The 24,303-nt window shown below is 51.1% G+C and overlaps 1 protein-coding gene and 1 long non-coding RNA gene across 2 annotated transcripts; both read right to left on the bottom strand.

Annotated features, from left to right (window-relative positions):
• Positions 1-6,964: 6,964 nt before the first annotated feature.
• URM1 (ubiquitin related modifier 1) lies at positions 6,965-24,070 on the bottom strand. Its single transcript, XM_055816004.1, has 5 exons — positions 23,983-24,070; positions 21,222-21,292; positions 9,011-9,092; positions 7,940-7,988; positions 6,965-7,218 (listed from the first exon to the last, which is right to left on the bottom strand). Exons 1-5 carry the CDS (start codon positions 24,015-24,017, stop codon positions 7,150-7,152), a joined length of 306 nt encoding a protein of 101 aa, XP_055671979.1. The 5' UTR covers positions 24,018-24,070; the 3' UTR covers positions 6,965-7,149.
• On the bottom strand, positions 16,999-21,215 carry LOC129785302 (uncharacterized). Its single transcript, XR_008749150.1, has 2 exons — positions 19,563-21,215; positions 16,999-17,712 (listed from the first exon to the last, which is right to left on the bottom strand). It is a non-coding gene; the product is annotated as an uncharacterized LOC129785302 (long non-coding RNA).
• Positions 24,071-24,303: the final 233 nt, after the last annotated feature.

Genomic DNA, 24,303 nt, shown 5'->3' with positions numbered 1-24,303 from the left:
GACCGTCGTGCTGAGGCTGACTGCTGTGCCGGGGCTGACCGCCGTGCCGGGGCTGACCGCCATGCCGGGGCTGACCACCCTGCTGGGGCTGACCGCTGTGCTGGGGCTGACTGCCATGCCAGGGCTGACCACTCTGCTGGGCCTGACCACCATGCCAGGGCTGACCGCCGTGCCGGGGCTCACGGCTGTGCCAGGGCTGACCGCCGCACCGGGGCTGACCACCGTGCTGGGACTCCTGGCCACGCCGATGCTGGCCGAGCGGAGGCCGGTGGCAGGTGGAGGGGGGCTGGCAGGGTGCAGCAGGAAGCCAATGACATCATGTTGTGGGGGTTTTTCCAGGATGAAATGCAATTTGCAGACGACTTCCCCAGCTGGCCGCGAGCACTGGGCTCCGTGACAAGGCCAGGTCCCCCCAGGACACGCAGGCGCCTGCTGAGGGAGTGCAGAGCTGGGCCCGGGATTTATTTTTTCCCCTTTTTGGGTCAGAAAGAGTGCCTAATGCCCTGGTGCTGTGCGAGGGGCTCCCTGGCACCCAGCAAGCAGGCTGAGCAGACCACAGCCCGGCACAGTCGGCGCCAGCGCCCCGTCAGGGACCCCCCATCCCCGTGGCAGGGCAGGATCCGGCCCCAGCCGCCCAGCCCAGGATGGCTCCTTTCGCCTCTTCCCTCTTAATTTTGTTTAGAAACTTGTCAGGTTGGTACATAAAGGAGGTGGAAAGATCAATCCCGGCTTTTCATCAGTGTGGGAAAAAGTATTTCACTAATCCATATTTATTGGTGTAAGGAGCAGGGGGGGGGGAGGGGGGAGGGCAAGAGACCCTAATGGTCAGGAGCAAAGGACAGAAGGGACAGTTTAAGGCTGCCCTTTTCGGAGAGGTCACATGTCACCAAAATCTTTCGGTTGTCTCGGGATTGGTTACATTCTGTTCTCTTTTTTTCTATTGAGGTTGCCAAGCAACTGGGTAAGACCAGCCAAGATATTTTCTTTATTACAAGTGGAGCAGAAAGCAGCAAGGAGGAGAGAGATAAAAAAAAAAAAAAAAAAAAAAAAAAAAGAGAGAGAGAGAAGAAGTTTAGACAATTAACATTTATAGGATCACATAACTTCATTAACTCGGCTGAGATTTGGGAAAGAGACTTCAAAAAAAAAAAAGGTGGTCAAGGGAGCATTAGGAATTACAGCGAGTTAAAAGGCCGGCAGGTCCGGGGCTAAAACAATGCCAGGGAGGTGTGGGCAGTAGTAGGGGCAGCAATAGGGGCAGCAATAGGGGCAGCGGTAGGGGCAGAGGTAGGGGCAGAGGTAGGGGCAGCAGTAGGGGCAGCGATAGGGGCAGCGATAGGGGCAGCGCTAGGGGCAGAGGTAGGGGCAGCGGTAGGGGCAGCAGTAGGGGCAGTGATAGGGGCAGCGGTAGGGGCAGCGGTAGGGGCAGAGGTAGGGGCAGCAATAGGGGCAGTTGTAGGGGCAGCGGCCTGGGGCAGCAGCAGAGGCAGCGGCAGGGGCTGCCCTGCAAGGGCTCCCACCACCCGGAGAGCTGCCTGGTCCTGGGCCATGGTATGACCCAGGCAGGGGCCTTCAGCTGCTGCTGCTGCTGCTGCTGCTGCATTTCTTTAATGCCACCTTTCTTTTGATTTTCATCCTTCTAGGAAGCAAGTTCATTGCTAACAGCGCTGGCAGGGAGGGGTGGGTGCGTAGGGAGCCCCTTGCAGGGGCCATGGCAGGAGCTGGGCATCCCCCTGGCCCCCGCTGTGGCATGTGTCAGAGGCTGTGGGCACGTGGCTGTCCCCAGGCCCTGGGACACCCTCACACCTCTGCAGGGTGGGCAAAATCTCCCAGGGCTGAGAATGTGACTGTGGGAGCGCAGCCCCCAGCTGCAGATCCCTGACCCCGGGTCCCTGCTCAGGGCTCAGGCCTGGCACTGTCCCTGGGCTGTCCCCTGGCCCAGACCTGGCCCCACCGCAGGCAGGGGACATTGCTGGGGGCAGGGGACAGGGACCGGGGTCACCCCACAGCTCCGTGGGGCTGGGCTGCTCCAAGCATCCTGGGGGCTGTGGGGGCTTCTCTCCCCACGTCAGCTGATGCTCTCTTGGTGATGATCACCTCTCCCCAAGCGGGCAGACCCTGGGCAAGGACACGGGGAGGAGGTGAGGAGGGGCAAGTACAGTCCCCTCCGGTGAATCCCCCCAGCCCCTGCACGCCCCTCCAGCATCCCCCCTCCCCCGGTTCTGCCCAGGGACCCCAGTGGCACCCAGGGCATGGCGGGGTGCAGGCGGGAGCCGGCCCCACACTCTTCCCCGCGGTTACGGGGACCCCCAGTGGGCCTGGGCTGGGGGGGTCCCCGGGCGGGGAGAGGCAGGCGATGCCCCCGCTCCCCTGGCCAGAGCCCGCAGCTGCCGGCCTGGCAAGTCGGTAATATTCATTAGGGGAAAACAATGAGAATTATTTATCCCCGGCACTTTCCCTGCCGTGGGGGGCCGGGGTAGGGTGCAGGTGACCCCGTACCCCACTGGGGACCCGGGCAGTGCCACTCTCGTGGCAGCAGAACCGGGGCGAGGGGTCCTCGAGGGGAACCGAAGGGGCGGGAGGCGACCCCAGCCCCAGCCCTGCACGGCGGCTTAGGGGGGACCCCCGTACCCCCGAGAGGGGCTCACCCCGGCCGTCCCCGGGGCCGGGCGCCAGGACCCCGCGGCAGGGCGCACCCCGGGCCCCGAGCGCCGGGCCCGGGCGGGTGCGGGGGCTCCGGGCCGTGCCGTGCCGAGCCGAGGCGGGCCGGGGGCTGGGGTTTGGGAGCTGTGTCTTTAAGAGATGGCTGGCTCCAGGTTGCAGCTGCTGTTTCTGTGCTATAGAGACAGTGGAGATTCATTACTCCTAAAACACAATGGGCATTTATCACCCCGTGGTGTTATTCAAATCCAGTACCAATTGAAGGTCATCCCCATTCTTTTCTCGCCGGCTCTGCAACACATTTATTGTTGTGCCGTTCAACTAAAAGCCCTGCCCGGCCCCGGCGCAGCCCGCAGAGCCCCGGTGTGCGCATCCCTCCCGGGCGGATTTGGGACCCTCCCGGGTGGATACGGCGTGGAGGACGCGGGGCAGCGCCGGGGCGGCTCGGCGCGGCTCGGGGCCGGCGGCAGGTGCACCGGAGCCCGCCGCTGTGCCCCGCCGAGCCGCGGGGGCCGCCCGCTCCGCCCCCGCCGGACGCACTTTCCGCGCCCCGTGGAAACTCGGAGCCCCGCGGGCCGGAGGGCGGCTCGGGCGGCCGGGGGTCCGCCGCTCGGCCGGCCCCAGCCCGCCCCCGGGGGGACCTGCCCGGCCCCGCCGCGGAGCGGCCGCGGCCGCCGGCACCGGCGGGGGAAGCGCCGGCAGCGGGCCGGGATTTTCCCTGCCTGGAGAGGGGGGATTTGTTCCCAACTTCGTGGGAGCCGGTCGGTGAGGAGGGGCTGGGGGAGAAGCCTGGATTTTTCCTCTTTTTCCTTTATTTTTTTTTTAATTATTACTAGCAATATGCCCCCCCACCCCACCCCAGTTGGGCATTTATACATTTCGGCGGTTTTTCAAAGTGCCCGAATTTCGAGGACGATCCGCTTGAAACTGGTGAATTCTGCGAGGCGGGAGCGGCGGCGGCCGCGGCAGAGCCGGGGGTCTGTGCCCGCAGCCCCGCGGCATCACCCCGCCAAGCCCCGGGAGCCACCGAGCCCCGCCGGCGGCAGCCGGCCCCGGCGCACCCATCCTCGCTCACCGGGGCTGCTCTGCCGGGGCCCAATCGCTGGTTTTCGTTTTCTGGCTTTTTTTTTCTTCTTTCTTTTTTCTTTTTTTTTTTCTTGATGATGGTTTAATTTTTTTTATAAGGGCTTAATTTTTTTTTTTTTTTCGGGCGGGGGTAAGAAAGGAGTTGATAAAACCGAGCCTCTCGCCGTGCCGTTGAATGGACAGCGGCTGCGGAGCGCCGCGGCTGCGCTGGAAACTTGTTGGGGCCGGAGCAGCGGCTCCGCAGGGCCGGGGAGCGGGGAGCGGGGAGCGGCGGCGGGCAGCCGCCCGGTGCCCGTGTGTCCTTGTTTTCCAGGCTCCAGCCGGATTCCCCCTGGAAGACCCCGCGAGCCCAGGATGGGAATCTCCGCTCCTGATTGTCCAAACGCAATTCTTGTGCGATGGAGCCGTACGAACCAAGAATTGTGTCTGGACATCTGTAGCAGAGGTTCCAACTCCAGCGGCCGGGCTGCGGGACGGCGCTCGGGGCGGCGGAGGAGGGACGGCCCCTGCCCGGGCCGGGGGCCCGCAGGTAACGGCTCCCGCCCCGGCCGAGCCCCGCCAGGCCGGCACCGAAGCACCGGCGGCGGCTCCGCGCCGCTCCGCGCGGCCGGGGCTCGGCCCTGATGCGTCAAACAGCGGCGGAGTCCTCACCGGGCCGGGCAGGCACCGGGCAGGGCCGGCGGGGCCGAGCCGGGGCCGCTGGGGCCGGAGCCGAGCACGGAGGGCGAGCGCCCCGGCCCTGCGGCTCCATCTCGGCATATCCTTCCGGGATTTATTGATTTATTTATATTTTTAATCGCGTTTTAATTTCATGGAATTTATTTCGGCGTGCGGCCGGCCCTGGGGCGCGGCGGGGACCTCTCAGCAGCGGGGGGCCGAGGTCCCCGCCGGCCGGGACACCCCCCGCCTCCTGCCGCCGTAGCGGCCGCCCCCGGGTCCCCGCCGAGCCGGGCACCGTCCCCGCGGCTCGGGCACCGGGCGGGCTGGGCGGCGATCGGCCCGGCCGCGGCTGTCCCCCGGAGCTCCCGGAGCCGCGGCCGGGGGAAGGCTGGGAACAGAGAGGCTTTATGGCTCCGCAAGCCAGGCGGCTCGGCCGGGGCTGCCAAGGAAACCCAGGAGGAGGAGGAAAGCATTACAAGACCCGAGCAAAATTTCACCAAGAGCCTACCTAGGACAAAGCTAGAGGCAGAGAATGTTTTAAAAGGCTTTTATTTCAGAAACTTTTTTTTTTTTCTGTGTGCATTTCAAGATTTTGCTGTACCCCTCTTTTCCCCTCCCTCCCCTGGCTACCCTCATCTTCCCATTTCTAGCTTTTTTTTTTTTTTTTAGCAATGATTGGCAGCTTTTACTACAGCAGAAGCTAAGCCATCTGGGTCTACCTGCGCTAGCAAGGGGAATAACACCTCCGGGGGAAGGAACTCATCCTATCGTGAGCAAACAGCTGGGGGGATAAGAACAGACAAGCCCAGCCTAAGGCAAAAATGCAGTGTAGAGGCAGGGCAGGCAGCAGCGCTGAAGATGAACCTGCCTTTTCCCACTTGGGTTTAAGCCCGTTTCAAGCTGCACGCCACACAGGTTCCTTGTTTTTCAGCCAGCTCCCACCATCACCTGGAATCCCTGCTCCACTCCCCCAGCCCACCAAAGCTAATGGCCATCAACTCAGGACAAGAGAAGAGCCTGTGGCCCGTCTGTATCACTTACAAACAGTGCAAGTGGGATCAAGTCGCTGCAACTGGATTTGGAAAAGGCTGAATATTGGTTCGTTCCCAGCAGTGGGCTTGAAGTTAGGGTTTCTCAGATGCAGCAGCATCGTAGCCTGTGGGTGCTTTTAGTTACACAGGTTGTGGTGGGGTGAACGTAAACGTGAGAGGAATCACCGCAGAAGTCAGATGGGGGAACTACTCTTTGGCACTCCCTCTGCATCAGACAGAGTAACTCCTCTGTCAGGCACGGGACGGGAAAGGCTCCTTGTACGGAGCGCTTGGGGCATCAGGCCCAGCTGCCTGAGCAGGGGCTGGTGCACTGCACTGCTCAGAGCCTCTCGGCTCCTCCTTGGCAGCTCCCAGAGATTGAGGACAGGGCGAGCAGTGTGTGGTGCAGATCAGCTCTGACACGCACCGATGGAGCTTACTGTACTGGCGAACCCTCTGCCCCAGGAGAGCCGCTGCTGAGGCAGGAGCGCTGCTGCCGGCGACCACCGTGTGCTGCCGCAGCCATGCTGAAATGCAGGTGAGCAGGGCAGGGGGGAGCACAGGAAGGACAACCCTGGTCGGATACTCCTAGAAGCTTGTGCAGCACATTTCAGACCTGTTGGCGCCAATGCTATCTTCTCTGACCCCTTCCCTCTGCTCTCGCCGCGGCCTCCTGGCTAGCAGGCCAGCCAGCCCATTTCTCTGAGGAAACTTCTGGAAAGCAAACAGCATCCATGCCCTAGCAGAGCTGTGCACACCCACTTCTGCTGCACTCACAGGACTTCCTCAGGGCACGCAGTAAGAAGCCTCCCGCTCCCATTGATGGAAAGGGTTAAAAGCCACTGACTTTCTTTCCAGGGTGTCCAGCCCCAGCCCTTCCCTGGACAGGCTGCAGCAACACAGCTCCCCACCTGCACAGAACGCAATGCAGGCTGATCAATTCTGTCCATCACAGTGACAGAAAGATAATTTGCTGCCCTTATCACTCTGTGCTGTCTCAGGCCAGGCATGGGTTTGTTTCCCCTCCAACCAAATGGTTATAAATTGACATTGTTCGTGGGCTAGTACTTCAACCTGCCTCAGCTCAGGTATGGAAGATTTATAAGGCACCAGAAAAACAAAACCAAAAAAGCCTATTTCCTCTCCTACTTCCCATAAATAAACATCACAACAAGTGGAAAGTCACTGCAGAGGGTTCTGAAACTGTAATGTCCGCTACTTTGCAGAAAAGCTAGTAAAGTAACCTTTTGTTTCCTTGCACTTCATATCTTGCCGTTCCCATGGCTGGTGAACAGACTGCACCAACACTAAGTATTGTATCAAAAGAATACCAGCTCCCAGCACCACAGCTCCTCCAGAATGCCTCACTACCAGCAAAGACAGATCATCCTACTCCAGGTTCAGCACCCCTCTTCCTCCCATCACAACAAAACAAAGTCCCACATGCTGCAGGTGCTCTCTGCTTGTTTAGGGTACCTGAAAGTGCAGTCAGGAGAGGTGAAATGAGGACCAAAAGATGGATGCTGTTGTGGTGGACAGCAGGCCGCGTGCTGACAGGGCTTTATTTGCATGTCTAGTAACAAGTGAACGTGGTGGGAAGATGCAGAAACTGGCACAGGCAGTTCAAGAGAGGTTTGGGTGGGTTTAGGTTTTTGTTTGGTTTTTTTTTGCCCAGGGACGTGGATTTACATCCTCTTGTTTTTCCAGGAGTTCACCCACCATGCAATGTTGAGATGAAAAGCACATTGTCCTGGTCCTGGAGTTTATAATCCAGCTCACCCTGCAGGCCAAGGGAAAAAAAAAAAGGTTTAAATGTAATTTCCAAATACTAGCTGCAAAGAGAAAACAGCTCATAGAAAAGATGGTGAGTGTTAGGGAGAGCAGAAGGGGATAGACCGATGTTTTCATCATAACGGAAGCAAGGGTGAGAGATCAGACAAGGAGCTGATGTTCACTATCCCACACTGCTTTCTGGGCAGGGTTTTGACAGAACAGGTGGTTGCCTGAGGCAGGAAAATAGTTAGGGTCTGTCTGTTGTCTGAGCACAACAGTGGGCTGAAAGGGGACAATATTTACCAGTTGCCTGTTGGGGCAGAAATCTCCCCAGGGGTGCCCTCCCCTGCTATGGCACCACCTCATGCCAGTGAAGGCGGTCTGCTGGGGGCTGGGAAGCTGCCTAGTACCCACTGAGCTCTTACCCCACGTGTGGGGGAGACCTGCTAGCAGCCAGAGGTGTGAAGCCTGTTGCCAGAGGCCGGGGGAAACGGGTGATCTCCCTTCAGACACTGGCTGGCTGATGAGACTCAGCAGGTTAGAGAAAAGGCTCTGAGCTTCTGAACAGCCCTGTACAACACAGGGAGGGAGATCCCAGCCTGCCCCTTCCCCTCAAATATGAGATGCTTTGCTTAGGGCAAGAATCAGAAATAGCTTCTCTGAGAGCAACCACAGTACAGACAGAGCAATATTTTCATCAAAGAAAGTCAAACTGAAGGAGTACAGACCATTAGTTCCCAGTCTGCGTCGTTGATCAGCACCAAAATTCCTGGCCTCCTGCAGAGCAGAAAGAAATAATAAGAATACAGGGCTGCTAAAAAGCTTCACAAATAGTTAAGAACAAGGGATGTTACAGCACAGATCACAAGCTGACTGCCTATAAAGCCAAAGAGAAAAAGGAGTCCTAGCACGGAGGTGGAAACAGGTACAGTCTGTGCCCTTTCTAGAGCAAATACAGGGGAGGCAGGAGCAATCCCAAAGCTCATTTGAATCAAAATGTACCATTCCTGAGGATGCTCTAAGATGACTACATTTCCGTATGATGTAGAAAAGCCAGGTAATTAAAACCCACGCACTACAGTCGAGCGCAGAAAGCTCGATGTGAAGGTAGGGAAAGCTATTCTGGTGCCCCTACCAAAGGCACTCGACACCCGGGGATCCACTCCGAGCCCCTGATTACAGGCAAAGGGATTCCCTCTCTTTGATCTTCAGTGTCCTGCAATTGTCTCTCCTGTTACCAGGGGACCTGGCACACGCTTCAGCTCACAAAGATCCGTGACGAATGTTAAACACCCCCAGCGCCACCCCGTAGTCAGGGATGGCTTGCACAGCTCACTCTGCTCCATTTCTCTTGGCTTCCCCCCCCCCCCCCCGCCCCCTGCCACTCCCTCCACGAGGTTGGCCCCATTTTGACAATAAAAATACATTTCCCAGAAGAAATATTTGTTGGCATTTCTCCGACTGACTGCTTCAGCCCCAGTGATGTCAGCAGGGAACAGACAGACCTGCTAAAAACTCCTGGAACTGAGGATACACACTACACGGCTCCAAGTAACAAACAACACAGAGGTAGTATATATACATGGCCCTGCTTCACATTTCAGGTTTATAGATTTGGGGTGAGGGCTGCAAAAGGCACTCTCCTTGGAACGGTGCAAAGCGTAATGTGGGACTCCTCCCATTGTCACTTTAGCAAAGCCCATATTTTCATGGTCGTTACTTTGCATCTCGCAACCAACAGGAAAAACCGTGGGGTTCAACAGAGAGACACAAGGAGGATTCATAACAGCTCTACTTACACAGATTCCCCTTGCATAAATAATTCTGGTCGTTCTTTCAGCAGATTCTGTCTGATCCACTTTAGCAGGTTTCTGATATCCCCTGAAAGGAGAAAGGACAGCAGTTTACAAACTAGCTGACGGCTCCTAGCTGATGCCAGAACAAAGTGCTTGTTTATCCACAAAAGAGTAGATCAGGAACACACAGGACGAATGGGGAGAGCTGCAAACCTCCAGTCAAAGAAACCACCTAACAGGATTGCCCCTTCCAGCATCTAACAGGCAGCCCTGCCTCCAGGGAGCTCAGAGCTCTGCCCCAAACCCCATGGCTTGGCAGAAGAGGTTTCCTGCAGAAAATGCATCCCACAAAGAATGAATGTAGTTCATGTTGAAGCGCCAGTCCAGCGGGAGACTGCTGATGTTAAGATTTCTTTAACACATCCCATATCCTGTGCATTCCGTTATTGCCTAACAAATTGTTGTTTAGCTCTCTATGTGTTTAATTAGATTTTAAAAGTCCAAACAAGCAAGCCTAAGAACCTGAAAGAAATAAAGACAGACATTACCAGTACCAAAATCAGTGAGAACTCTTGGAAACATGAGTTCTGGGGCACAAATGTGTAGGTAACCATGCATTAAACACGCATGTAGGCACCAGCCACAGTAGTTGTATTTTGGACACTTGCAACATCCCTCGGCGTCACACCTGCTGCTATGGCATGTTCCCCATGCTGTGCCTGCTCCCTCCCTCTACACTTTGTGCTTATAGCTTCTTTATTAAAGCTCGGCCTTTATCTTTCCATTTCAGTAGGTGACAGGAAGGATTTGTCTTCATGTAAAAGGAGGAGGAGACACTGCTGGCGGGTTTTTATAGTATCAATTTTACTTTGTGAGGCAAAAACAATTTCTTTAGTGATAGCATCAGTTAATTTCCTATTGGAGAGGTGAGAAGCGACAGAGGGGGGGAATAATCCGTTACAGGGTTTAGAGAAGCTGACAAATTGCAATGTGGAGTTCTTCTGCATTTGCCTCTATATTTCACCGTTCCACAAACCACTTCATCATTCTGAATCCACAATCAGTTATTCTCCTGGGGCTCCTTTAAACAGCCTTTTGAAAGCCCCAAAAGAGTTTTGTTTGTTTTCAAGGCGCGAGGAAGCTTTTCGAAGGCACAAATGCACCAGTGAGGGCTGGAGCCCTGCTTGCAGGATGAACGGGGACGGCAGAAGAGGTTTCCGTGTCTGTGTGGTAAGCACATCATAGTCAGGGGGAAAATTTCCACACACACCTCTGAGCTAAAACCAAACCCTGTGTACGGTTCCCTGTGTATTTACTTCACAACCAGCAAAAATAAATGCACATGTAGTGGCTTGACTCCAAGTCCTTGCCTTACCCCAGGATTTTATGGGATCACCGATACCACCCAGAGCAGAGCTGCGGTTCTTCTGAATAGCATTACCCCCATCACTTCTGTCACACCAAGGCTGAACAACCCTGGTGTAGGCAGGTGCACATCAACTAGGCAATGGGGACATATCCATCTGCAGCAGATGGGGAAAGGGGGAGGGGGACGCTCTGAGATTCCCTATGTTGCCTCCCCCTAAAACGCTTTCCAGAGCGTCAGTGCCTCAGGATGGCAGCCTCCCCCCCCAGCACACCAGTTCCACCACACGGCTGCCCAGAGCACAACAGGTATTGCTGCTTCCAAGCACTGGATCACTCTGATCAGGGCAAAAAGAGCTGCTTTGTGCCTTAAAACTGCCCCGTGAGCCAGAGTAATCTGCCTGGAGCCAACCCATGACTCCCTTGTAATGACACATAGTTAAGAGCACAAAATAGATTATTTTCTACCAAAATAGATTATTTTCTACCACCTTCCTAGCAACGTGCACCCGGGACAGCACGCGCCACTCAGAAGGTGTATATATATACCATGCCGGTCGGTCAGCCACCAGAACAAGAGTTAACTATATTCACCATCCCGTGAAAAATGCTGCTGCAACGTAAAGCCCTCAGGATCTCACACCCAAACGGCTCCTGCTCTCCATCACCAAGAAATGAAAGCCGGCGAGGAAGAAAGATGGAGAGAAGCCTTCAGGAGAAGGAGGGGGGGCACAAAGGGGACACCAGCCCCACCACAGCAACGCCCGCGAGCTGTTTCATATTTATGCACTTGCGGCAGGGCACACAACAATGAGCTGTGTGATATACCATTCTCCTTGCGTGGAATAAGCAGCCCTTTCCTCTGGGACCTTTCAGGAGAGACCATTTAAACAGAAACACGCTGCACCAGCTGGATAAAAGACAGCCACCTAGAAGCAGCCTGGACGAAGGGGTGAGAGGACTGATTTATTCGAGGCTGAGCTGGAAGACTCCCTCACCCCTACTCCTTCCATAATAAGATGTTATTTTCATCCCCATCTGAGCCAACATTCATTTACTCCTCCCCAGAAGTCACACATGCACATACTGAAGAATTTAGACAGCAGGAAAAAAACCTGATACCCCTGTGCATGCCTGGAGCTTCCCTGCACCAAATTGCAATGAAAATTAAGACCCCTTCTCCACAGCCAACCTTAAGACACAATACTTTTGGTTGCTTTCTCAGCATTGAATTTTTTTCTCCCCACCTTCACATCTCTACATGCTGTACACCAATATTACTAGAACAAATCAATTATAAAGGATGAAAAATGACCAGAGCCACAACCAAACCATCTCCCACAAGTAAGATATTGAAAAGGAACAAGATTACTTCCATTGCAAGGGGTCTGGGGAGAAGCCATCTTGCAGCTCAGTGCCTCGAATAGCAGTTTTGATCAACAGCTCAGGACTCTGTATGTTATCATTTTTTTTTTTTTTACTAAGAGGTAAATTATAGCACAACCACTTATCTCTTACAGTTGCACACATAACGTTCCTAAGACATTTTCTTTCTGATACTATGCTATGGGTCTAACAGGTTTCCAGCTCCCTGGGCTGAGGATTTGCTATGTAAACAGCAGGTCCTCTACAAATGACATATAAGAAAGGAAAAAAATCTCAGCCTGGTCAGGCACCCCATCCGCTGACAAGTTAAACCATCACTATGACGCAGCAGTTCTACACTCAGGCCGGTTCTGAAGCTGGCCCCCATCACAGAACACAGGCATTTGCTATTTGCAGGAACACAGTTGTACTGTGTGTACTGCCATTTGGCTGCAAAAGCAACCATGCATTTTGGCCCAGGAGTGAGGTTCAGGTGAGAGCTGAGATGATACAGCATTTCACTCCTGCATTAGCAGCTCAAGTCCAGCTCATCCCAGTAATGAAGTATTTTTATCATTGCTGCACAGCCTCGATGAAATTGAAATCCTTTTGGTAGCCTACTCCATTTCATTCACAGCAAACAAACATGCACACTAAAAAACCCACTCTAATTATCATTAACTGTCCTTGCCATTGGCAGCATCAGTAGAGAAGCAAGAGTGAACCGGCCAAGAAAGCTGAAATATTCTCAAACTGCAAAGGAGGGACTGAAACACATGGTAGGAAATCCCTGTCTTATTTGTATACAGACACAGCTTCTGTTGCCTGTGCTAACAGTACATCAAACCTCTCCAAATTCTCAGGAAAAATAATCTAAAGTTAATTAAAAAAAGAAAAACAAAAAAACATTTGAGAAAACTGCTTAGTTCAAGTGCACAGATGGGAGCTCAAACCCACAATACATGCATAAAACAAATCACCCAGCGAAACACACAGCTCAGGAAAACGAAATGTGTGCTCGCAGTGACACAAAGTCATTGGCTTGTCACGCAAGCGGACAGGATGCAAAAACTGCAGCAAGTGTGCATACAAAAACCCAACAGCGTCGGCTCATTTTCAGCCCAGCTGCATCACAAACACTCCTGGTTGTGGCAGACAGAACTGCACAGTCTGCTTGGTCCTCTTGCGTATCCTCCAAGGCCTGATCTTCTGCGTAACCCCAACTGTTCCTTGGTGAAGAATCTGCTGAGCTTCCTCTGCAAGAAAAATGCAACTAAGAATCCATTTTAGCACTGCCTGGAACAAGTGTCTGCATTCATTTCCACCCTCAAAACCAGGGCTGAAATCCATAGATCTCTCCTTGCTCAATAAAACCTCCTGGGCCTGACAGATTCATCAGTGATAGCTCAGCAAAGAGAACCCTCACTGTGTGCAGAGAGAGACCAGGTGCCTTGAGTAAGAAACACCAAGCTGCGTGTTGCACTAGAAGGATCTCATGCTGAACCGATAAATGTGCAGAAACGCAGAAGGATTTTGTGCAACTGTAATACCAGTTGACACGGGCATGCTGTTCTTGGCTCCCAGGGAGCTGCTCAGGTTGCTGACAGATTCAAGAGCAGGCACATGCAACGACCAGACACCCTCCTGTCCCCTGCCTTAAAATCTGCATACAAACCCACATGAAGCACACAGTGCCTCAAAGGGCACCCAGAGGGTGTGATTACACCCATATTCTTGCACTGGCTGCAGAACTGGGAGCTTATTTCAGGGAAACAGGGGAACGCTATAAAGGCCGAATCATGAAAAATTCCCTTCTGGTCTGTAATAAATAAGATATATGCAGCACTGGTCACTAAGGGGTCAGTGCTGCAAGAGCACAGCGCTTTCCCTAGCCGCCTTGTGGATACCTCCCTGTGGGGTACCACTTCTTTGACCCAGAATAAGATCATTTATCATACTGACCATGGCTGAGCTCCAATTTACTGAGGTCACTAACTCTGGACGAGCGCTGCTCCACCCACATTCTCAGCCACCGGCCTGTAACCATGACAAAGCCCCTTCCCTGCCGCTCCTCTGCCATTATTCCCCCTGCCTGCATGGAAATGTATGGAAAGACAATTTGTATGCCCCTTTCCCTGCTTAAGCATCTTGTTTTTAAAATAGATGAACCAGCTCCCAGTACCTGCTGCCCCTCCAGGTGCATGCCTTCTCTGCTTTTGAATCTGATGTCCCTCCAGGAATCTGGTTGTTACAAAACCTGACCTAAGGGATCCTTCAGACTCCTCCAGCCTCCCATCTGATATGCATTTGCTGAAGCAGACGATGGTTTGCCACAAACTGCAGAAGACGCTGATATAAATGGGAGTCACAGGCAAATGGGTTCAGTACTATGCAGAGTGAGCAGCAAGGCAAAATTTTGCAGCAAGAGCAAAATCCTTTTTCTCTGACAAGTGCACCAGCCAATCCTGCCACACATTGGAGTGGGCAGTGATTTAAGTAATAGGGGAAAAATAAGGGGGTAACTACAGCCAGACATAAAAGAATCCCAATCGTTGCTCTCATCTGTTCTTGTCTGCTACAAACACCAAGGTCTTAGCTTCCGTAATTTTTAATTGCATTATGACATCTTTTTCTTGCTTCTCTGCTAGAAGAGCAATGCTCTGCTCCATTTTCTTGTGTCTGCAAAATGGGAAGGGATCACAGGGGTCTTTCATAGCCCTCCTGTTAGCAGTGAAGATTCAGATCCCAGCCACCACCCAGCAGTTCTCAACCCTGAGATTTTAATCACAACACTCATGAACTGGAGAGGCGCTGCTTGAGATCTTCCACTCCCCGCAGATTGCTGGTAGGAGAACACAAGTTCAAGGGATCTCCAATCCCACTCGCAAGCCAGCAGCAAGCCTCCAGATCCATCAGCTCCTGTGACAAACAAAGCACTCCAAGCTTATTCTCAGGGTAAACCTAATCCCTACTCATTTCCAAAGTCAGAGCATCTAATCCTGTAACACCCAACGCTATTGTCATTTCAGGCTCCCAAATAAATGCTAGTGTACCAAACTGTCTCTTTTAATTAGGATCACAAAGCACTAGTGCTGGCCGAGGGTCTTGCCTCTTGTTCAAAACTGTGAAAGGAAGGAACTGGGCGAGCCTCAAAGACTACTGCACCAGCAGTGAAGTGCCAGATTGGGAATCCCAGGCATTAAAAATAACATCTCCTTAACAGGTCCTGTGATTTTATCCCACTGCCAGTGCAGACTTATTCTCAACAAAAGACCAACCCAAGCCTTGACCGCTCTGATTTCAAGATGCTTGAGCAATGTAGACCTGCTACCAAACTCCAAGGAGACCGTGACATGGTCTAATAGTTTTTGCAGTCAGGAATCTTCTGCTAATGCACCAAACTCCCATTTCTTCATTCCTCCCTATCAATCTATGCTAGATGATATTGCATCACCCTGGCTATAATCTGTCCTTCCCAATGATGAAGGAGATATCCCACCTCATCACTTTCCCATTCATTTATCCTGCTTAACCTTGAATGTTGGTGGTTAATTTTATTTTTTTTTTAAACTGCTCAGGAAGACAATTCAGAGAATGCATTACTAGCTGCGGACATAAAGCTCAGCTGAAACCCATCTAACTGATTATTTCCCCTCTCTCCTGTTTTCCCAGCTTCTGGGTTTTGTGTGTATGCACGCACACCGAGGGTTAAAAAGGAAAACCTTATCACCATTACAAACCACTGCAGTGAGCTGTGAGAGCCGAGACCCCAGAGGAAGGTGGCTGCTCCTGCCAGTGCAGAGGGCTTCCCCAGCAGCCTGGCACTGCCCTGCACGAAGCCAGCCTGGCAGAGGGAATCCCCTGGGCTGGGCTCTCCCTGGCACTGCCAGCTGGATCAGAAAGCGCCTTGAAGTCAACTCCTTGCCCCCCTCCTAGCTTGGCTGGTGTACCCTCTGGCTGCTGGACTTGTCGGTGTCTCAGCTCGGCTCAGGAACTGCCATGATTTTATTCCTCTAAACACAGAAATCACACAGCATCCAGCCCTCGCCTCTCACTTTCAGGCTCAGATCTGCTTTGCTATAATTAGACTTTCATATAGGGGAAGCATCATTAAACCGATTCCTGTCCACCCAACCCAGCCACCCCCACAGATACTCCAAGCTCCTCAGTCTTACTTGAAAGGGGAAAAGAAAGGGCCAGTGAGATGATCAGGGTGGAGGAGAGGGGGGGTAAGATTTACAAGTGAATGGAGGTAAGAATGGAGCAGTTTGTGGGATAAAGGGGCTGCAGAGGGAGCTTTACAGATGTGCAGAGGGACGGCGGCTCATTGTTTAATTAAGCAGAAAGTGGCTCTTTTGAAAAGCAATTTTGCACAGGAGCTCTGAGCTCAGCAAACAACTCCTGCGAGTGAGGGCAGGAGGAGAAAGGAACAGCTGGCCCGGAGCCGTGTGAACCGCATGCTAAGCGGTTTAAAGGGCCCGGATCCTCCTCCCCAGCCCTGCTCCGCTGCCACCCTCTGAACAGTGCTGTCAGCACAGCAAATCCCACCAAGAGAAAAGGGAGAGCAGGGAGGGGGGGCTGGCACAGAAAGGTTATCCTGCTAGGTGTCCGCACTGCAATACAGCGGCTGGGAAGGAGGGTGGAACAGCCAGGCTTTGTTATCCCAGGGATTTGGTCACACACAAGAGCTGGTTTCTCGGTGCCTGGGAAGCTCCTTCCACAATGAGTTGGGATGAGCTGAGCTGAGAACGCGGCTCCGCAGCCTCGCGCTGGGACTGCTCCTGCCAGGGCGGCCGTTGTGTCCCCGCTCCCTCTGAAGGGCTTGTTCCTTGCACAGAGGTTGCGTGGCCTCGCTGGGACAGCGACCCGAAGCCACGCATGCAGCCACTTAGCCCCACGCCAAGGCTGCAAACGCGGCAGGGACCGCTCGATCGCCCGCTCGATCGCAGCAGCAGCAGCAGCCCTGCAGCATCACACCAGGCTCCTGGTGCTGCAAACACGGCTGCTCGCACCGATTGCTGGAAAGAGCAGCCGGGATCCAGGGCTGAGCTAGTCCAGCCTGAGGTCCCACCCCGCATAACCCACCGAGTCCCCTTTCCTGGCCAGCAAAGGTATAATGACCCGCCTAAGAGAGACGCACAAGCAGGGGAATAACCGGAGTCCTCCAAGACCTGCGAGCACTATACACCGTGGTTAAAAAGATTTGACTGCATGAATTTCACAAAGCTATGGGTTTTTTTATGATTTTTCTAATAAGCCTCTGCATTACCAAATGTATTTTTATTCTTTCTTTAGAGCAAGTTTTAAAATGTTAGGAATAATAAACAGAGCAATAAATATAAAAGAAAATATTCCAGATTATTAGTAACTTGACCACGATGTACTACCTACCAACAGCACCAGGCACTTACAGATAATGGATGCCAACTGTCACTCTTGGTTTTGCACATTGTTTTGGCATAGCACCCCAGTCAACTCTGAACACACGCCACGCTGAATTTTTTAAGCCATTCTGCCTGTAACACAGGTCTGATCTCTTGAGATCCCCAGTCTCTTTTCCGAGGAGATGAATGCTCCCAACTCCCCAGCAGTCCTCCATGCTGCACAGAACAAGCCCCCTGGAAAGCAAAGCTCTCGAGGAGCAGACCATGCTCTTCTTCTCTATGGGGATTTACCATAAGCAGCACTTGGCAGATTATTTTAATTTTCCCTCTAAAAACCCCCTGATTAGCAACAGGCTTTTTCCCTGGGGTTTTGGTAAAGGGAAACCACAAACAATTACCAAAACACACTAATTAAAAATTTATCCTTCCAGATTTGTAAGTGCCAAAACATGCAGTGAATTCTTGATTACCCCAGAAGGTCCAAGCGATCACTGCTGAAACTGGTCACTGCTGCTCCAAAAACACAAGTCCCATCACTGAAACCACAGGAGAAGCTGGAATTTGGAGGCCTGCGACCAGCAGCTGAGCAGCCTGCAGCACAACAGCCAGAGACTTTACAAACAGCCCCAACCTCCACATACAACATCCAGTAGACAGCACAGAAGAGAGGTTTTGTAAACACTCTTCATCAGCATGATACCACTGAGCTAAACCTGAAATGACTACAAGGGTTAAACAATGCCAGTGACTTCCTACCCTTCCAACAGCATCCCACAACTTGCATGGCCATAGACAAATCCACCACTGTGAGGCCCAGAGAGATGGAGGAAGGAGCTCCGGCATCACTTGCAGAGCAGTCATACAATGATCTATTTGATTACTGAAGCACTTGGTTAAATTACTGTGGCTTGTTTCAGGAGGAGGCTGCCAAATACATTTTCAGTTTTTAATTTAGGGTTTCTCTCTTTTATGCTCCATTGTCTCTAATAGCCTCTTAGATGCTTGGAAATAAAGTTGATTTCCCTGCCAATTTAATCCTCTCTCCATGTGACAAAGATCGTTATTCCCCCAGCTGCTTTCTCCCACACACACTGTTTTTACGCAGAATAAGCTAACAGGGCATAATGCCTTTAGATCCTCTAACAGCATTATCAATGATATCATCAAAATAGCCAGCAATTTGGGACAAGATTCTTGTTTAACTTGAGGTCTTCTTTCCACAGCAGCTCCTGTACAAGTGTGGCTTATGTAAATCTCTCTGCCTTGGCAGATAAAGCACACCTTTTTAAGTTCCTACTTGGCAGCAACTTCAACATGCAGTCTAATACAGCTCTGCTTGGGAAATAAAGAACCGCTGTTTTACTGATGTTAGGACACAAAAAAACTCTTGGATAATAAAAACGGGTCCCACCACACGGCTGTACCCCTCATGACTTGCTCTTGTCCCATTTGCAGCTTCCTTCCTCCTGCCTTTCCTACTCCCTCCAGGAGCCCATCTCCAGGCATCACAAAAGGACAGAAAATCAAATCTTGAAAAAGTTAACTGGATCTGGAACCCACCTACTTTCCACCTAGTGCCTGTTACCAGGAAAAAGGAAATGACCACAGAAGAAACAAACAACATTATTATCACTCAGAGAACATTGCCCCCATCAACTATGAAGCACAGCTTGTTTTATTCACATCGATATTTGTAGGTATTTCTTTATATAATTTTCCACCTCCCCTCATCTCTGGGATATGTAAAAAATGCCTAAACAATTAAAATATAGCTGGGCCCAATGTCCCAGAGAGAAGCAGCTGCTCTGCAAAAAGGAGGACAATGACAAAAGTAGAAAGGAAGAGTAGGTAAGAGAGGCCAAATGGCCAAAAATAAGCTTGACGGCTAATGAAATCAGTTAAAATGGGGTTAGAAGTGCAGGTCTTCAAGCAGCGTTCATACTACGGATCTCTCCCCAGAGTATTAAGTAATAAACGTACAGGGTAAGGTAAGCAACAGGATGCACTGAGTAGAACTGAGCCGTTTTACTTTACTTCTCTAATCGTTGTCATTCTGGGTGCATGAGGGCAGCAGGGAACATACTATGTACATCTTTATTTACCCAGAAATAGGCGAATTAAACTTTCTTAGTGTGAATGAGGAAAATATGTGGTGTTAGGAACATAAAAGTGCAAGAATTTACCAAATCTCTTATTTATCTGTTTCTGATATGATTCTACTGATTCCTCACCACTACAACATAATTCTCATCTTGAAATACTGTGAGGGGTGTCTCCAGCAACCCCTTACTGTCAGACATTAACCCCACCTCTGCCTACCCCATCCCTGTGCTGGGTGTAAACATCACTATAGTAGAAGCTTCGCGATTCAGCGTCTGCTCTTCAACCACTGCAATCCACAACCAACCCAAAACCGGAAACCTCCCTGTCACTCAACGCACATGAAAACAGCGGGCTGCAAACCAGGGGAGCTGGCAAGTGGGCACACTGTCCATTCTGCCACTCTTGTTACAGGGGTAGCAGCATCTGAAAAAACAAGGCAGCGTGAAAAGCTGGGAGCAATAATGTGTTAGATGAATCTAGAATGAATCACCGGAGATCATGAGTTTGAACCTTGAGTCTGAGTCAGATCTTCAGGGAAAGATTTATTCTTTAGGATAAATCCAGCTCCTAGTGAAGTCTATAGAAGTCTTCCCAGCAGCTTCAAGTGGAAATGGATTAGGCCACATACAACTGCACCGCTGACAACCATCGGGCTAGAAGAATCATGCTTTGATATTAATCCCCCACCTCCTTCCCCTGACAGAAATAAACATCTCATGTAATAACCCCTTCTTCTTGAGCATCTGATCATGGTTTGAACACCATCAATGAAGCACATATAAGTGGGTATTTTAAGTTTACAGAACGCTGAAGAAAATTATGCTCCAGCCTCCAAGTTTATAAAACAACTAAATGAGTGTTTTGGAATTTTTTTACTACCTTCCATTTATGGATCTTAAGTGCTTTAAGAGTGCTGGAATTTAATGCTGAACTCTCTTGTGATACGTGAAAATATCGCTACTACTTCACTAGCAACAGGGGAAAGTTAAGCAACAGAACTAAATTCACAAAGCAAATCAGCATCAGGTCATGTTTCTGGATCCCTAGTTCCTGTCCTTAACCACAACATAACACACTATTCCAGTGCTCCTATTATATTTGAATTATACATACTAATGTCCAAGCATCAAAAGCGCTTCTACCAATCTCTAATTACTTCCAGGCATGGCAAGGAGATTTCAGGCCTGAACGTTCACAGTACATAGATTATGGTATTAGTCATTCATGAGATATTAGTTGTTAACATTCCCTGATGCTTTGTATTATTTCAGTTTATAATCCCACTCTCAAGCATTAGCATTGCTATCTAACTTGAAGAATTCAAAACATACCTGCAGCAAAATTACATTGTAACTGAAGTATGCACACACATAAGGAGAAACGAGAGTTAGTGTACAGCACTTCTCAGTATTGATACTCCAAATCACAAACCAGAGAAAGGCAGGATGACCAGCACACATTTGAGCATTAGGCTTTGCCATTTTCAGCTGCACGGTTAATACAAAATGATTACATATACTTGAAAGTCAGATGAGTAGATAAAATACATTTATGTTACATTGCTATACACACACCCACATATCTGTACAATACATATATATGCACACACATACATATACGCCTCTTGGAAACCTCAGAACAGGCAAGAAAAAACAAAGGGGAAAGGAGGTTATCAGCGGTTTCAAGTATCAAGCAAGACAAATGCAGACTGGATGGAAACATTCAGAGGCTGTTGTCTATCCAGAAGGGAGGCAAAAGTCTTAAGGAAGGACTTGATTCACAAGTGTTTAGAGGACAGGAAAGATGCTCAGACTGTTTCTTCTTGGTATTTACTCTGAGGACTAACCATCATCTGCTGAGCTCTCTGATCCATGGCGTGTCTAAAGTGCTTTTAAAATACATTGATCCTTGTTGCCAACTAATGAAACTACTGTACAACCAGCTTTGTTTCATTTGTTGTCATTCTTTCAAGTTAACTAACAGGTTCTGATACTCACAAGGTTCTGGTTGACAGGGCAAAGTCACCTGATGCTTTTTGACACCATCGAACAAGAGTTCTGCACCACCTCTGAAATAAAAACAATGAACCACTGAGATTTTGCTTTATTGTCAAAAAGAAGACAGTACAAAAGAGGCGATTTACATAGATGCCACAACAGAGAAAACAAATGACACAGACTATATTTATCACAGGATTCTCTTTGTCTTTTTTTCCTCTCTCAAACCACAAGTTCATAGGGGAAGCTGCCAGCTCCCATCGCCAACACATACAGGAGGCTCCAACGCGGGCCAGAACCCCACGGTGCCAGGCATCATCCCAGAGGAACAGGAAGATGGCTCCCATCTCAATGCACTTACAAACTGCCATGCAGTGTCTAACCTAACGCTTTCCCTCTCCCTTCAGCTATCGGCACTGCTTCCATTCAAACAACATCACAGCCACCGCCCTACATCCAACACTGCTCATCCCTAACACCTTTTAGCCAGAAGTCTCAAGGTATTTCACAAAACATGAAAAATCATACCATCCTTCTGGAATAAATATTCCTCCGGTTCCCACTTATGAACAGAGAGAAGAAATGACTCACATGAGGTTACACAGCAAGTCAGCTGCAGAGCCAGCAGTCCTTGAGTCCTGGCAACCCTTTCTTCATCTACTTACTACAAAGCATTCCCTCTCAGGAAGGACTTGACTGGGAGAAGCAAGCAGAGTAAGCAACAATGACAAGTTCAAGTGAAAATAAATAAATACCCAATCTTCCTCCACTGAACAACCTGATGAACATCCCTCTTCCAATATTCAGAACGTACTGGGGAACTAGCCTCAGATAACTAAGTGATGGCCTCTGCAAGCACAAGAGATAAAGCATGAGCAAAATATGCAGAGGCTGGCAAGTACAGGAGCTGGTCCTAAAAAAATGGGATTTAAATTGAGTCCAGGTACCTAATCTCCTTCGGCTCTTGGAAAAAATAATTAACTTTTGTAACTGCAACTTACAACCCTCAGCAAGCTCCTCCCCTATATTCCTTTTCTGGAAAGAGAACAATTGTGAAAATCTTGAACTTCACAAACACAAATTAGTTTTCCTGATGCTGTGAGGCAACAGGCCAAACTCAGAAGATTATAAAACTTTATCATGTGAGCAGGAACAACACTAATTAACATGAACGCTACCTCAAGGTAAGCATCACAGAAGCAGACAGTGTGAGCTCTCGACTCTAGACTGAACAAGGTGGCCAAAGTTTTAATCGTTAGGAAACACCTGAAAAACTCAACTCACTTGATACTCAACCGAGGCAGAAAAATGACCAACCCATTTTCAAAGGGCATATAATTGTGGCAAAATGTTCTTCCAACTGAAACGTGGATTACTTCAGAAAGATGTTCTTATTAAGCTACTTTCTGGAAACTTATTAGTGCCTCGCATCCCTTGGAAACCAACATGATAGAGAAGTATTTAAACTAAATAATCTCCACCTAAATATCAACAAAGATACATCTAGACATTTCTAAGTTCCTTTAAATTCAATATCTAAAAATGTCACACTAGGTTTTCTTGGCTTTGCAATGGAAGAGCACAACAGGACCCTTGTTATGCCCTCAGCAGCGTTACTTATATGCAGCAACTCTCCTAAAGAGCACTCTGTTGGTGTTCTTCCACCAGCTCACAAAAAATAGTTATCTGAAAATTGAAGCAGCGATTATTAACATGAGCTGAGATTCATGTGAGAGAACAAGTCACAACAATTATATGAAAAACATTTTTTTATGTAATGAAAACAAGGTCACGCTTTGTTACAGCGGGAAATGTAGATTGCAAGATAAGGTCCTTCTGTGATGTGCTAGCTGTGAGGAACTCAGCTGTGATTTGTACATAGAGAGCTCATTTATGCATTTCCAAGGGAAGCAAAAATGCATCTCACTCTTCTGGGAAAATTAGAGTTACTGCAGCTGGAAGTGGGAAAGACTGAGGAAAGGATTCTTAAGGAGAAGGGTATTTAAAGGGTTATGGCATTTCTGTGTTTATGAAAGGGTGGGAAAAAGCGAATAAATAGCACCCTTTTAGCTTCTGCTAAAAGGAGGCTTTAACAAAATGACACAAGTATTTCCACAAATATGCACAGACTTCCACTGCAAGCACTTTAGCGTCCCAGCGCCAAAGCGTTAGCAATGCAGATGCTACAGCCACGACGACCTGAAAACTAAAACAGTACAGAGCGAGAACCGGCCGTTTCACACCCAACGAACTGAATGGAACACAAAGCAAAGTGAGAGCACGTGTCCGCACACACGAAAACACACAGAGTTACAAATACATAACGTAGAGAGAAAAAAAGCTGAAAGACGAGTGGAAGGATTTTATAAATAATTTTAATATTTAAAAAAAAAAAAGGTTAGAAGAGGAGCCAGGGAAGGACTCGCAGGGAGCGCACAGCGCCGCCAGCGAGGCCAGGCCGGGGCGCAGGGCAGGGCCGGCTGCCGGCCCAGCACGGCGGATCCGGGGCCGCCCCGCAACGCCGCGGGAAGCCGCCCCGGCGGTGCTCGGCCCCCCCCGGCGGTGCTTGACGCGCCGGCCCGGTGCCCCGGGGGCGGCTGCACTCGCCGCCCCGGGCCCTGCCACACTCGCCGCCGCCCCCCAGGCCGCGCAGAGCAGCCTCTCCGCCTCAGGGCCGCGGCCGCCCCACCGAGGAGCCCAGCCCGGCCCCACTCTCCGCCCGGGCCCCGGGCCCCCGGTCCCCGCTGCCGCCCGCGCTCACCCGAACTCCACCTGCAACGACACGGGCGCCGCCATCTTGGCGGCGGGCGGGCGGGAAAGGAAGGCGCGTGCGGGCGGCGCCGGAAGTACCGCACCGGCTTCCGGCCGCGCCGCGTTGCCCGGCAACGGCGAGAGTGGGGGTGGCCCTGGGCGCGGCGGCCGCGGCCTCGCCGGGCCCCGCCGGGCTTCCCGGGCCCCGCTGCGGCCTTGGGGCAGGCGGGCGGCGGACCGAGCGGGCTGGTCCTGGGGAGAGCTCTCCGCGGAGGCCTCCTCCGTGCCGGGGCCCAGCGGCCAGGTGCAGGCTCTCCTCAGGGCTGATGCC

Source organism: Falco peregrinus, chromosome 1 (assembly GCF_023634155.1).
Source record: "Falco peregrinus isolate bFalPer1 chromosome 1, bFalPer1.pri, whole genome shotgun sequence".
In the NCBI taxonomy this organism is placed as follows: domain Eukaryota; kingdom Metazoa; phylum Chordata; class Aves; order Falconiformes; family Falconidae; genus Falco; species Falco peregrinus.
Note: the sequence above shows the minus strand (reverse complement) of the source record. Positions and strands in the feature narration are given on the sequence as shown.